This window comes from Staurois parvus, unplaced genomic scaffold (assembly GCF_062004578.1).
Source record: "Staurois parvus isolate SC_StPar_1 unplaced genomic scaffold, SC_StPar_1.0 ptg000401l, whole genome shotgun sequence".
NCBI lineage: Eukaryota > Metazoa > Chordata > Amphibia > Anura > Ranidae > Staurois > Staurois parvus.
The window spans coordinates 624,014-640,314 of NW_028318197.1; the positions used below are offsets into that span (position 1 = coordinate 624,014).

General features: G+C 41.5%; 1 protein-coding gene across 1 annotated transcript in view; it reads right to left on the reverse strand.

Moving 5' to 3' along the window:
- The window catches only part of LOC149455264 (two pore calcium channel protein 1-like), a 75,924-nt gene that overhangs the window by 37,521 nt on the left and 22,102 nt on the right, over positions 1-16,301 (reverse strand). Inside the window, exons 4-6 of the mRNA XM_089686496.1 lie at positions 12,715-12,843; positions 12,222-12,338; positions 3,465-3,583 (exon numbers count right to left, since the gene is read on the reverse strand). Of these exons, the coding sequence (XP_089542622.1) occupies positions 3,465-3,583; positions 12,222-12,338; positions 12,715-12,843 (365 nt within the window). The remainder of the gene's footprint in view (positions 1-3,464; positions 3,584-12,221; positions 12,339-12,714; positions 12,844-16,301) is intronic.

Genomic DNA, 16,301 nt, shown 5'->3' on the forward strand with positions numbered 1-16,301 from the left:
GCTGCTGCTGGAACAGTTTATTGAGTTTATTTAACACTTAACAGTGAATAAAATAGTTAAATTAACAGTTTATCACAGCCTCATGAGTGAGCACAGACATTTGAACAGGTCAATTCTTCCTTTTGATATTTGCTGTGTGATTTTAAACTTTAATAAAGTTAATGAAATCCAAGAATCCCGTGATGATGGAGCGCTTACTATAGAATCGATGTTTTGCAAGACTGGATCCTTGCTGAGGTGTTGGGTCTCATTATTATTATTATTATACAGTATTTATATAGCATCAACAGTTTGCTCAGCGCTGTACATTATGATGGGAGACAGTACACGAGACAGTACAGTAACAATACAATACACGAGGGGTTTGAGGGCCCTGCTTAGTAGTTTCTGGGCTTAGCAACGGACGTATTTTGGAGATGTTGCGGAGGTGGAGTCTACATGAATTTGTCAGCGAATGGACCTGGGGCTGGAAAGACAGATTGGAGTCTAGAATGACCCCTAGTACTCTGGCTTGCGGGGTGGGACTGATATACGCTTGCAGTTGAGCCGTGATAAAAATAAGCAGTTGAGCCAAATTTTTGCCCTGCACGGACAGCCGGATGGCGTTGCTCACATCCTGTGACAAAAATTATATCCAGTTGCGTTCGGCGTACAGTATTGCCTCTGCGAATGACCCATTCAAGTGAAAGGGAGTGGGCTACAACTGCCCTGCAACCATGTACAAGTCACATGGCTGATGAGGGTTTTATAGTGTGAGGACAAGTGGGTGAGGAGGCCACATATTGCCTCCTCGCACCCCGTCAAACACCTCTGAAAAGCAATACACTGCAGATCACATTTTTGAAGGGATGGAAAGGTCTGCTGCAACTGTAAACTTAATCCTAAAGAGGAGATTAGTTGAGTCTCCCCTGCAACAAAAGACAGAAGTGTTTTCTTATTGGAGGGCCATACGCTAGAACATTGGATTGCAAAATGAGGTCTACATTCAAACAAGTTTGTAATATTAATAATACAGATAAAACAGGTGCAATACCCAATAACGGTAGTGTGTTACTATGAATATAGTAGAATATAATTTAAGGCATAACTACAGAAAGTGTGGAGGGTCACTTCTGAGACCTAAAAGGTCAAGGGACCCAGTCAGAATCTTGTTTTTATAATCAATTTTCTGGCAATACATCCTCTAAAGCAGTAGTTCTTAACCTTTTTGAGTCACAGACCCCTTTAACCGCTTGCCTACAGGGCACTTATACCACCTTCCTGCCCAGGCCAATTTCCAGCTTTCAGCGCTGTCACACTTTGAATGACAATTGCGCGGTCATGCAACACTGTACCCATATGACATTTTTATCATTTTTTTGTGACAGATAGAGCTTTCTTTTGGTGGTATTTAATCACCTCTAGGTTTTTTATTTTTTTCTTAAACAAACCAAAAACTGCTGAAAATTTTGAGTTTTCTTAGTTTTTGTTATAAAATTTTGTAAATAAGTGATTTTTCTCCTTCACCGATGTGCGCTAATGAGGCTGCAGTGATGGGCACAGATAGGGTGCACTGATGGACACTGATAGGTGGCACTGATGGGCACTGAAAGGCAGCACTGATATATGGCACTGATAGGCAGCACTGACTGGCACTGATAGGCGGGCACTGATGGACACTGATAGGCGGGCACTTACTGGCTCTGATGGGTGACACTGAAAGGCAGCTCAGATGGGCACTGATATGTGGCATTGATGTGCACTGGTAGGCACTGATATGTGGCATTGATGTGGCACTGGCACGTGGCACTGTTCAGCACTGACAGCTGGCACTGATGGACACTGACAGGTGGCACTTCTGTGGACACTCTGATCATCAGGGCACATGTGCCCTCCGTGGAATGCAGATTACCGGCTCTCCTCTCCTCTGTCAGCGTGACAGCTTGATAGGAGAGAAATGCCCATAACCGGCATTTCCCTGTTTACATGTGATCAGCTGTGATTGGATGCAGCTGATCACATGACCGAGCCGACATCTTTGGCTCTTACCGTAGATCGGTGATCCGCGATGTCCGAGGGACACAGCGCTCCGCCGATCGCCGCACGCTCCCTGAGTCGCGCATGCGCGGTGAGAATGACGTCATATGACGTCCTCCCAGAACGAGAACCACCTTGCGCCCGTCATTGGACTATATGGCGGGCGGGAGGTGGTTAAGATTCTGTTGAAAGCTATAGACCGCCTCCCCAGATATATTCACATAAACACAACTTTTCACGCAATTAATATATGTACTTTATTTTAATGAAATTTGATTGTCCCATACTTATAGATCATACACAAAGTCTGAATAAAGTAGACAGTTTTAATAAAAAACCTCACTCCTTTCATGGAAAAAAGTATTGGCTACTAGAAAATGAGAATTCGTACTTGCCAAGCATGGGCCAACAAGAGATGCTTAGTGGTCATCACTATAAGCAGTGGCAGGGAGTATTTTCTTAAATGTCTTTCAATGGGAACTAATTGATGGTAAAACGGGGAGGGTTGTACAGTGAATGTAAATATTATTTAATCTGACCCTTATGGACCTACTGAAATCTGTCCATGGAATCCAGTTTCAGACCCCCTGCTCTAAAAGATAGCACATTAAAAACAGCAGCTTACCAGTCACTAGCTGTGGTGACGGTTTATTCTTTCTTCAGACTTTTTCCCACAGTTTTCACCTGTGATTTGGCCAGTAAAACACCTCCTGTTTTAGAGTGCCCCCAAGCTGGATGAAGGAGCACAGCAGACTGCAGTAGTGCCAGTCTGGAGAGAAGGTAGTGTTAAATGAACTAGCATATTTGACTACACCAGTGGTCCCTAAATTGTGAACCAGGGGCCAGATGGGGCTCTTTGCTTGTCTTTATCTGGCCCTTGAGGCCCAGTTTCTCTCACTGATATGAGACACTTCCTCCCACTGACACCAATGATGGGCCACTGTTCCTCCCACTACCATTGATGGGGTACTATTTCTCCCACTCACACCAACGTCTAGCGCCTCTAAAGCTTAGAGACCCCTGGAATACACTAATACATTGAAGCCAAACTCCAGCTCACACTTTATAATCAGTTACAGCAAACAATTTATTCCTTTTAGGATAAAGGTTTTACATAAATAAATAAAAACTGATCATTGCAAGCACCCCTGACAGTGTTAAATGGTTTGTCTCATCCCTGTAAAAATAAGATATCTGGAAGATAGCTTGTTCTTTTGAAAAACAGACTTACTGGCTGGATCATCTGATAGAAATAATGGCTAAAAGTCTAAAAAAAAAAAAACTAATGCTGCCATCACATCAAGAATTGGTAAGCTGCAATAGAGTACATGTTTGCTTTTGGGTTTAATACTACGTTAACAGTGGAGCAATCAGAGCATGCAACTAAGGAACAGCATGGAAACAAGAGAGCAGATATGCAAATAAAAAGGGCGTCAGGCTTTGCTTACCTGTTCCCAAAAAGTTTCAAAGCCATGAGAGAGAAAATGAGGACACTGAACATGAAGAGAAGGAAGACGTAGAGGATCTCAGGTAAAGTGTTTCTAATGCTGCGGAACGCTCGACGAATCTGCAATAAATATATAAAATCCAGACAAATATATCAACAATTATTTCTAAGATCTTCAAATTTAATAAAAACACAACAGAACTTAATAGGTCAAATGAAGCATTGCTATCCGGGGCAACTGACGGAAGACAGCAGGTACCAGCACAAGGGATTCTCTTCACTGCTGAGCTTTCTTTAAATGAGCTGGCAGCGTGTGCGAGAGAGGGAGAGGCGGCTGCTCCTGCACTGTCATCAGAGCTTCACCCGGGAGATGGAGAGAGGATTTGGTTGTACTGTATTCCAGAAGTGTATAGGATAAATTGCTATGCACAAGTTATTGTCTGTGAGTGTGTTTAGTTTGAGCTTTTAACTTTTTATTGTTCCTTTTAAAAGAGTACTGCACCAGAGCCCGTGCACTCTCCGTTTTTTTTTTTTTTTGTATTTGTTTTCAGAATTCAGAGCCTGCTCAACTTGAGAGCAGCAAGGTTGTCGCAAGCCTGGAAAATAAACCCTTTTGAGAATCTCTTGTGAAATCACTGAACTCCATGATACAGGTTACCTTTAGGGCCGGTTCACACTATAGAAACGCAGTCCAGATGCATTTCCACATGTGAGTTTTTGATGCCTTCCAGTGCGTTTTTCCCCCTCGCTTTTCCTTCAATTTAAATAGGGACATGTGCGATTTACCGCATTTCAGTACAGTTCTGTGCAGAAAAAATGCAGCATGTTCTACTATTTTTTTCTGCAAATGGAGCACACTGGAACTGCAAGCACTGATGTGAACGATGACACTAAAAACCATATAACCTACTTTCTGTGCGCTTTGGGTGCAGAAAAAAAGCTACTGAAAGGCATTTAGAGTGAACTGGCCCTTAGACTTTAGTGCTTGTCTAGAACTTTGTGCTTTAAATTCTAAGGAAGTCGAGAGACTTTATTTTAAAGAGGTTCTTCAGGTCATAGAATTAACCAATACCAGTATATGAAAGCCTCAACAGTGGTACTCAAGTATAATAAAAGCCATCATAAATATAATTAAAGAACTTCTTTTAACCACTTGCCCTCCGGAAGATTTAACCCCTTTAATGACCAGGCCATTTTCTGCTATTCGGCACGGTGCTATTTTAACTGGTAATTGACCGGCCATGCAACGCTGTACCCACACTAAATGTATGTCCTTTTTTCACACAAATAGAGCTTTCTTCTGGTGGTATTTGATCACCACTGAGTTTTTTATTTTTTTGTGATATAAATGAAAAAAAAGACCAAAAATTAAAAAACAAAAAAACACCACATTTTCTACTTTCGGTTATAAAAAAATATCCAATAAACTCAAATTTAGTCATAGATTTAGGCCAAAATGTATTCTGCTACATGTCTTTGATAAAAAAAATCCCAATAAGTGTATATGCATTGGTTTGTCTGAAAGTTATAGCATCTACAAACTATGGTATAGAAAATCAAAAGTAAAAATTGATGCCATGGACCAACACATAGCAATTGCCCTATCACCTAATGAGGAGTCTAATACCCTGTGTGGTGAAGCCGACTCACCTATATACAAAATATGAATAAAGCAAGAGAATAGGTGCGATCCGCGCAACTCACAACTAATAAGCAGACAAATAGGGCGAAGAGAAACCCAAAAGTTACACGGCGGACCCATCGACTAATATGAAAAAACAGGCTTTATTACAGTCAAGGAGTATACTCCTTGACTGTAATAAAGCCTGTTTTTTCATATTAGACACTCAGTCTGCCGTGTAACCTCCTTTCGGGTTTCTCTTAGCCCTAGTTGTCAAACAATGGTATAGATACTGGAATTTACGCAGCTTTTATTGCCTGACTGCCCATCACAATTCTTAAGGTGCTAAAATGCCAGGACAGTACAAACACCCCGCAAACGACCCCTTTTCGGAAAGTAGACACCCTAAGCTATTTGTGGAGAGGCACGTTGAGTCCATGGAAGATTTTTTTTTTTCCACAAGTTTTCGGAAAATGACAAAAAAAAAAATGTAAATTTTTTTTTTTTTATTTTACACAAAAGGTGTCGAAGTGGTTCTAAAGGCTCAAGGTTTTTTTTACATAGAATGCATGAAGGTAAAAACATTTTGGCCACATACAGGAGCACAAAATCCAATAAACTCTGAATGCCTGATGGTGTGTAAATTCCTCATTTCACTTCCTCACTACCTGTCAGGGCTGCAGGGTATGACCAGAGGTATGTGAACTGACGCAGGGAAACGCAGGCTTCAGATATGTGATAAACAATATAATTTATTAACACTAACAAAACATAAACGCAGTGCAATACTAAAACATAACACAGTGCAAACGAACCAAACCAAACCACCCACAGATAACAATACATACAATGCAAGCGTCGTCAGGCAGGCCGGGTCAATAACAATCGGGCAGGTAGGAACAGGAGGAGCAGGCAGAGAGTAGTCAGGTCACGAGCCGGGTACAGCAACTAAAGGGCAGGTAGGTACAGGGGGTCAGGCAGAGAGTGGTCGGGGTCACAAGCCAGGGATCAAAACAGGAGAAGTCAGCAGAGGTCCGGATCAGGCAGGGTCAGCAACGAATCAGTCAGACAGGAACAGGGGCCCATAGAAAAGCACACACCAAGGCACAGACTGCAGGTCTGGCCATCCCTTAAATCAGCATAATCAGCTTCAGGTGTTTGGCTGACTACAGGGTTGAGTCTCTGATTGCTGAGAGCACCCGCTGGCCAGCCCTGGTACTGAAGCCCACAAGGCAGGTGACTCCCACCATTACTGGCAAGTCCATTCCTGACACTACCTATCACAGTTTAGAGGCTCTGAAATTCCAGGATAACAAAACCCCCCTTCCCATAACCCCTTTTTGGAAAGCAGACACCCCAAACTATTTGCTGAGAGGCATGTTGAGTAAACTGAAGATTTTTTTTAACCACAAGTTTTTGGAAAATGACAAAGTTGTTTTTTGTCTTTTTTTTTTTAAACAAAGTTGTAACTTAAATTATATATTGCTCACACATGCCATGGGTATATGTGGAATTACACCCCAAATTGCATTCTGCTACTTCTCCTGAGTACGGGGATACCACATGTGAGAGACTTTTTGGCAGCCTAGCCGCATACAGGAGCCCAAAATCCAATGAACCCTTTGAAAGTCTGTAGGTGCGTAACTTCTGCATTTCACTTTTTCCCTAACTTTTACAGTTTCAGAGGCCCCTTTTCGGAAAGAAGTCTTTTCAAGGAAAGTAATAAGAGCATGGTGAGCATTTTGCCAATCTCGGTTTTTTTTCAAGGTTTTGAAAAAAAAAAAAAAAAACACACATTTTCGTTTTCTTTCTTTATTTTCCAAAAACGTGTGGTCACAAATGAGATCTGGAAAATATTCACCATGGCTCTTAGCAAATACCTTGGAGTGTCTACTTTCCAGAGAGGGGTTATACTATTTTGGCATTTCAGGGCCTCTGAAACTGTGATAGGTAATCAGGAAGTGTAGTAAGGAAATAAAGCCCTTTAAAAGCCTGAAGGTGCTTATTGGATTTTGGAGTCCTGTACTTGGCTAGACTGCCAAAAAGTCTCTCACATGTGGTACCCCCGTACTCAGAAGTAGCAAAATGTGTTTTGGGGTGTAATTCTACATTATATCCATGGCATGTGTGAGCAATATATCATTTAAGTTATGCCATTATGTAAATTTTTTTTTGTCATTTTCCAAAAACTTGTGGTAAAAAAAATTCTTCTATTGCCTTTCAGCAAAGAGGTTGGGGTGTCTACTTTCCAAAAAGGGTCATTTGAGTGGGTTCTGTGCTATTCTGGCAGTTTATGCCCAACATTAGCACACACCAACCACTTTTCTGACAGTCTTTGTTCACATGTATTTTTTGCTAGAAAATTACTTTGAACCCCCAAACATTATATTTTTTTAAAGCAGATGCCCTAGAGAAGAAAATGGGTGTTGCAATTTTTATATGTCACACAGTACTTGTGTGATTTTCAAACACAATTTTTTTTTAGAAAAAATTAGCTTTTTTAAATTTTAATGCATAAAAACACAGTATATCGGCCAATTGTTTGATAAGGTATAAAAGATAATGTTATGCCGAGTAAATAGATACCAAAAACATGCCCTGCTATAAAACTGCGCACGGCGTATGCAACGGCGACAATCTACATACATTTTTAATATCCATAGGTGACACTTTAAAAGCTTTACAGGCTATCACTTAAGATTTACAGAGGAGCTCTAGTGCTAGAATTACTGCCCTTGATCTGACATTCCTAGCAATACCGCACATGCATGGAGCAACTGCTGTTAAATATTGACATGGGGCCAATGCTTGCGTACGTCTCTGTGCACGAGCACGGGGGGAGGGGGGGGTGGAGACAGGGGTTCTTTAATTATTATTTGTTTAAACTTTTTTTTATTTTTACACTGTCCCTTTTACTTTTTTATCACTTTGTTTGTTTTCATAGGGAATGTAAATATCCTCCATGATAGCAATAGGCAGTGACAGATACTCTTTTCTGAGAAATCTGGGGTCCATTAGACTTTAGATCTCTCCTCTGCCCTCAAAGCATCTGACCAAATCAAGATTAGTGTGATCAGATGCTTTCCTATTTTAAAAATGGCGCTGTTTATATCCAGCAAAATCAAAGTGATGAAATGCTCAGAGCTTCTGGTTTCTTAGACCATAGAGATGATTGGAGCCATTTCGGTCTCTGATCAGCTCTATGGTCAGCAGGCAGAACCACCGGCTGCATTCTCGGGTTCCCCGGTGGGACGGGAGAGCATGGGAAAACCTTGGAAGGCGGTGGGGAGCATCCCCTCCGACTGCCTGTAAAAGCAATCCAGTGATTAATGAGCCACTAGAATCGCTTTTACATGCAAGCCAACCGTCGGCTGAAAAAAAGAAAATTCCAGGATGATGCCTGCAGCTGCAGGTATCATCATGGTATAACCAGTCAAAGTCCAGCAACATACCTGTACATCACTGTTCCTTGTTGAGCATAAATGTAATGTTCTTTTTTCATGTAGCCCGTACGCTGAACGAAAAAAAAAAATACCTTAGGGATTCCTCCATTCACATCGATCAATGTGGATGAAGAAATCTGTGCCAGAAAAAAAATATATGCCGAAGCATAGGGGTGATCCACCCACTGACCACCCCAGACCCCCATGCTTGGGCATACAGTGGGGATCGAAAGTTTGGGCACCCCAGCTAAAAATTTGTATTAATGTGCATAAAGAAGCCAAGGAAAGATGGAAAAATCTCCAAAAGGCATCAAATTACAGATTAGACATTCTTATAATATGTCAACAAAAGTTAGATTTTATTTCCATCATTTACACTTTCAAAATAACAGAAAACAAAAAAACGCCATTTTTTTGTTTTCTGTTATTTTGAAAGTGTAAATGATGGAAATAAAATCTAACTTTTGTATACATATTATAAGAATGTCTAATCTGTAATTTGATGCCTTTTGGAGATTTTTCCATCTTTCCTTGGCTTCTTTATGCACATTAATACACATTTTTAGCTGGGGTGCCCAAACTTTCGATCCCCACTGTCTATTTGTTTTAATTTTTTTAATTGCGGATGAAAAATCTCATCCAGCAGCGCTGCACTGACATATATTCTAAGAGCAAGACCTAGTTGCTGTCAGAATAAACAGATCAGTGCTGAATGGTGTTTCCGCAAAGCAAACAACAACAGTTAACAATAAAACACAGTAACAATAGAACATTAACCACTCCCACGCTGCCCTACAGCAGGGTGCACAAAATTATGTATATATACACGTGATTTTGTAGTTCCAGGTAGGAGGTGCGTGCCCCCTACCCACGCCGCCATTCGTGGCTTCAGCTGTCAATCACCAGGCCCCGGCTGGTGATTCCCTGGTAGCACCCGGCGATCTCTGAGGATTTTCCGACAGGGGAGAGACCTGTATGTAAACAATACAGATCTCTCCCCCGTCAGCTCCTGCACACCGCTTTGTATGGCTCTGCATAGCAGTGTGCTTACAGTGTAAAGCACACACACAGCACACACTTAACCCTTTGATTGCCCCACATGGTGACCCCTTCCTGCCCAATGTCATTTGTACAGTGTCAGTGCTTTCGATTAGCACTGATCACTGTATTGGAGTCACTGGGGATGTCAGTGACACCAAGTCAGTTCCCCCCAGCCGCAGTCCCGCTATAAGTCGATGATCGCTGCCATTACTAGTAAAAAAAACCAAACAATTTCAGTATATATACACTGCCATTTGTAAACGCTGTAACTTTCATGTAAACCAATTAATTTACACGTATTAGGATTGTTTTTTTTTAGCAAAGACATGTAGCAGAATACATTTTGGCCTAAATTTATGATGAAATTTGATTTTTAATTTTTTTTTACTGGAGATGTTTAATAACAAAAAGTCAAAAATATTGTCTATTTTTTCAAAATTGTTTTTTGTTTATCGTGCAAACAAATAAAAAAAAGCACAGGCGATACCACAGAAAGAAAGCTCTATTTGTGGGGAAAAAAAGGATGTAAATTTCATTTGGGTGCAGCGTTGCATGACCACGCAATTGTCAGTTAAAGTAAAGCAGCGCCGTATTGAAAAAAAAATGGCCTGGTCAGAAAGAGGGGGGGGAGGTAAATCCTCTGGAGGGCAAGTGGTTAACTCAATAAAACAACAGCTGAATGGTGTTCCTGCAAAGCAAACAACAGTTAACAATAAAACAAAGTAACAATAGAACATTAACTTAATAAAAATTAGAACTTTTTTTTTTTTTTTTACTTTTGTAACTTTTAAGAACAGCCTCTGATTCTAGGGTCTCTCAAAATGCGAGACGATTTCCCGACTAAAATCTTTTAAGACTCTGTGTGAAAAAGGTGAATATGTGTCCTTGACTGTGCCGTTCGAATACTCCTATACTAATACTCCATTAGTGTGTGGTAGCGACGGAAGCAGTCCTTGGAGGCAGAGACCAGGTTGGCCAGGACAGGAGGGGCAAAAAAAAGCAGGTGTCGTGTCTTATTCTGTGTCTGTTACAGACATGACATCTTCTTTGGGGTGACCCTTGGGGCTGGGGTACCAGTTAGGACATCCAGAAAATGCCTCTCATGCATCCGGCTCACTGCATTTGGATTTGGGAATTGGGCCACAGCACCTTCTGGATACAAAAAGTCTGATCTATTCCTGAAATTTTAGGAAGGAACCACGTCGTCCAGTTGCTTTCTAAATTACAATAGCGTTATATACAGCCAATTGAAATAAATAAATAAATAGACACCGTTTTGTACCAGTGTCGAACTTTGCAGGAGACTAGGTATGGATTCATCATTTGATATTGAGGTCCACCCCTTCCATATTAAGGTTATAGTTGTGGACACAAAGGGGTTTTTCAACAACACCAAATGCCACGCTAATTTGGGTCATCGTGTCTTCGTGAATGGAAGACAGGACAAAAACATCCCATTTGTCCTTTCACTTCACTGCAAGCAATTCATCATTTCTTAACAGGCTTTCTCCCCCTTTCTACATTGGGTATTTACAAGCCGTTTGGGGAAGCACGTTGCCACATGAGCCAATTCCAAGATTGTACAAATGTCTAAATCGTGGCATGCTTGTAAAGAAATTGTCCACATATAAGTTGTACCCCTTACGGAACAAAGATGACACCAACTCCCTTACTATATTGCTACTGCTCCCCATGTAGTCTGGGTAGTCGGGGGGGGGGGGTGCTCTACTTCATGTTCTCTTCCCTCATAAACCCTAAAATTGTATGTAAAGCTTGTGGCCATCTCACAGAGCTTATACAATTTGACCCCATATGTGACACGCTTGCTAGGGAGGTACTGTTTGAATGCAAGGCGGCGTGCTGCAGAGTCTGTGGGCTGCCAACCAGGATGGGTTGGTTAGTGCAGCAAATGGGGCTGATTCTGCTAACACTGTGTTTTTGGGGACACTAATACTAAAGAGGCAATGATATAGTTCTGTTCGTGATCAATATATTGATTCGTACAAACACTATACTAGTAATGACGGTGATCAGCGACTTATAGCGTGAGTGCGATAGTGTGCGGGCAATCTAACGCTAGCTGACCCTGGCTGGGAGGGGCACTAACTGACCCTGACGCTATCTGACGCTGCTAGTACAACTAATACAGTACAGTGACACTGTACTAATGACACTGGCAGGGTGACAGGGATCAATTAAGGGGTTAATGTGGCAATCAAGGGGTTAAATGTGTATCTAACATGTGTGGGTGCAGTGTGCTGCTTTTACTCACGTGTAATGTCTCCTTCTCTCCCTGGAACAAAATGGTTCCAGGGAGAGAAGATCCAGCTAGAGACTGTGCCTGTGTTTACAAATACAAACACCGCTCTGCTTCTCCATTCACTGTAGGAGATCAGCAGAATCCCAGGCAAAAATCAGTGGCCAAGACCTGCTGACATGCATCTCCTGCAGTGAATGACAGCGGATGACGGGGGGGGGGGGTAGTTGGGGGGCACGAGTGCTCCAAACCCAGATATAAACGGCGAGATACGGGTACGTCACTAGTCCAGCAGCTGCCGCCTGTCCGCAGTACATTGCGGTGGACCGAAAGTGGTTGAAGGAAAAAATTAAACAAAAAAAAAAACACAGCAAAAGTATGGGAGCAATAACCTACCTGCCGACTTTCAGCAAAGTTAACCAAATAAATGGGACGTAGAACTCTTGACCATCGAATGCTGTGAATGTGAGCTATACTCAAACATCCATAGACAATAAGATCGATTAAATTAAGCTGTCCAAAATAAAACAAATATGCAATATTAATGTAAAGCCAAACCTTGTTTTATATACAGTTAAAATAAATGCACCTGCCCTATATTGCTTTACCACATATAGGTGTGCATATATTGTGCATTGTGATGGGCTGAAATGCCATAAATAGTGCAGGTACCCTATTTGTATGTTTAGCTGAGCTGAGGTCCAACAATAAGTAAATTGCATGCTTCAAAACAGCATGCATTAACATAAAAGGTAAAAAATAATCATTGGGGGTTGATGGCAGACACACTCTTCTCTGCCAGTGACCCAAATATCTTTGAACTAAAAATGACCACGCCCACAAACAAAAGACTAAGTTAGAGGTCATTATGGCTGTAGAAATTACCTACCAGTATTGTGACCATTACACAGATATTCTTGGTGTCTTTCCAGAACACATTGCGAGGAGTGACTTTACTAAAATGTACAAGACGACCAAAGAAAGCCATTAGGCAGAAAACTTCAACAATGGAAGTAGCCTGTAAAATAAAAAATAATGAGTAAGACAGAGATAGAGTGCAGTTACTTTATATTAAGGTGCATCTCTAGACAAAACATTTCTTGGACACAACAAGAAAGGGTTTGACCATCTTGTTTTCTTTGGTGTCTATATTCCCATAGGGGGTAATACAAAACTGAAAAAAAAAAGTTTGGACTGATGACTATTGTCACCAAAGAGAATGGTGGGAAATCCAACATTTTAGAGTTGTCCCTAGAACAAGAGATGAAAGAAAATTCTCATTCTGTTGCATCTCTGACAGGAGGTAAAGGGAAATTTCCATATACAGCAAATTATAAACTGATGGAGCATCTTAACTAGGGCTGCAACTAATGGTTATTTTCATAATTGATTAGTTGGCCAATTATTGTTTCAATTAATCAGATAAAAACCTCACAAAACGTTTGGTGTATAATTTATGTAAAAGTTAGAACAAAAAAAATTATTCTTGAATATCTATATGCAGGGCTAAATATAAATAACCACTTATATGGTTAGGGAAAAAAAATGTCCAATCCACTCCGAGAATAACAGACAGAAGAGATATACTGTACATATTAGAGGTTAAATCTGGTACAAATCATCAGACTCTGAGATCAAAATTTTTATTTAAAGAAAAAAAAACCCCAAAAAAAACAAAAAAGACCTAAAACTATGTGTTGCAGATTTTCAGACAGGACTAATATAATTTTATGCATGACAGACTCCCTTGTCATAGGCAGGTAGCTTGATACAAGCTATCTGCGCCTGCTGGCACTTATGCTGGCCATACACAAACTAATTTTTCCTTTAAAAATTTTCATTTTAAGAACTCTTGTTTGACTTTCTAATCGTTCGTGGGGTCAAGTCGACATTTGTTTTTGACCACAGTGACGGGAATATTAGAAGCAGAATAGAAAACTTTCCTCAATCGAACCAAATTTTTGGACAAAGTATGTGGGTTTTCATTTAGAAATTACATTAATATTAAAATTGAATGTTAAAAGCAAGTGAAATTTTCGAACGACATTTATCATAAAAACGTAATACTATGAAACAGTGAAAGTAGTAAGATATAAACTTATATAATTTATAACAAATATACCCTAAGATATACAGGATATTTTAACTGGAATGTTTGTGTACATTTATTTATAAGGCCGGCCACAGACAGACTGAAATTTGGCCAGTTCAGTAGGAAACAGACAAATTTCAATCTGTCTATGGACGGGCTGGTTGTACAGAGGTCAATGGACAGACCGACTTCAGCACAATCAGCCACAATCGGGTTTTTTCGGTGTGATCACTGTTGGAAACTATAGCTGCCAGCAATGATCATTGTATTCCGATGGTGGGGAACCTCCCACTGTCAGAATACAATAGTACAGTGGGAGGGATTGACCAATCAACACTAACTGTGATGATGGAATCGGGAATCAATTTTACTTTCTTCTACCTGCGGTGGAAGAAAAGAAACAGTAAAATCTATTGGCTGCTTAATCGTCTGTGTGTCTTTGTATTTAATATATTTTTAATGTTTACCCACTCACAAAGAAACGATCAGTCTAAAAATCAAATGGTAGGTGTATTGTAACACTGAGAGATAGAATAGCAACAAAAAATTCAAAAGCAATGCATGTCTAACAAATAGTGCACTGATGTTCATGAGGGAAATAAGGATTTGATCCCCTTCACAAAACATGACTTAGTACTTGGTGGCAAATCCCTTGTTGGCAATCACAGAGGTCAGACATTTCATGTAGTTGGCCACCAGGTTTGCACACATCTCAGGAGGGATTTTGGCCCACTCCTCTTGGCAGATCCTCTCCAAGTCATTAAAGTTTGGTGGCTGATGTTTGGCAACTCAAATTTTCAGCTCCCTCCACAGATTTTCAATCTGATTAAGGTCTGGAGACTGGCTAGGCCACTCCAGAACCTTAATGTGCTTCTTCTTGAGGCACTCCTTTGTTGCCTTGGCCAAATGTTTTTGGTCATTGTCATGCTGGAACACTCATCCACAGCCCATTTTCAATGCCCTGGCTGAGGGAAGAAGGTTCTCACCCAAGATTTAATGATACATTGCCCCATCCATCGTCCCTTTGATGTGGTGCAGTTGTGCTGTTCCCAAAGCAGAAAAACAACCCCAAAGCAGAATGTTTCCATCAACATGTTTGACAGTTGGGATGGTGTTCTTGGGGTCATAGGCAGCATTCCTCCTCCTCCAAACATGGCGAGTTGAGTTGATGCCAAAGAGCTCGATTTTAATCTCATCTGACCACAACACTTTCAACCAGTCCTCCTCTGCATCATTCAGATGTTCAGTGGCAAACTTCAGACAGGCCTGGACATGCGCTTTCTTGAGCAGAGGGACCTTGCGGCCCTGCAGGATTTCAATCCTTGTCGGTGTAGTGTGTTACCAATTGTTTTCTTGGTCACTGTGGTCCCAGCTGCCTGGATATCATTGACAAGATCCTCATGTGTAGTTCTGGGATGATTCCTCACTGTTCTCATGATTATTGACACTCCACAAGGTGAGATCTTGCATGGTGCACCAGACCGAGGGAGACTGAGACAGTTGTTTTGGGTTTCTTCCTTTTGCGAATGATTGTACCAACTGTTGTCACCTTCTTACCAAGCTGCTTGGCGATAGTTTCGTAGCCCAGTCCAGCCTTGTGTAGGTTTACAATCTTGTCCCTGAGATCCTTGGACAGCTCTTTGGTCTTTGCCATGGTGGAGAGTTGGAAATCTGATTGATTGCTCCTTTGGACAGGTGTCTTTTACACAGGTAAAAAAATGATTAGCAGCACTCCCTTTAAGAGACTGCTTCTAATCTCAGCTTGTTACCTGTATGAAAGACACTTGGTAGCCAGAAATCCTGCTGAATGATAAGCAGGATGTTGGCAAGCAAGGTCCAATTGGGTGAGCAAGTTTGGAGGAGGGGGGGGGGGGGGGGGAGGACCTGGCCTCAACCTGATAGAACACCTGTGGAATAAATTAGAGTGGAGACTGCGAGCCAGGCCTTCTGGTCCGACGTCATTGGCTGACCTCACAAATGCACTTCTGGAAGAATGGTCAAACATTCCCATAGGCACACTCCTAAACCTTGTGGACAGCCTTCCCAGAAGAGTTGAAGCTGCAGGGATGTTCAATTTGTATCGCCCGATGCCCAGGACATGTGGTTTCGAGTGCCGGGCAGAGAGTTTTTTTTACTTTTAGCCCTGCTATGGGCAAGCAGTAGGGCTCATCTGTCAGCAGTGCTACCGCAAGATTGCTTCCACACAGCCCATTATGGTGTCAGCCTCCGCCCGCTGTCTCCCAGGCTCCACTTGCCTATCTGCAGGCCCGGGACCAGTCATTGGCTGCCAGCGGGTATAGGAGAGGGGAGTGATGTGAACTCACTTTCAGGTCCCCATTGACAGATTCCCGGCCATCGAGGCCGGGAAAGAATGTAATGCAGTG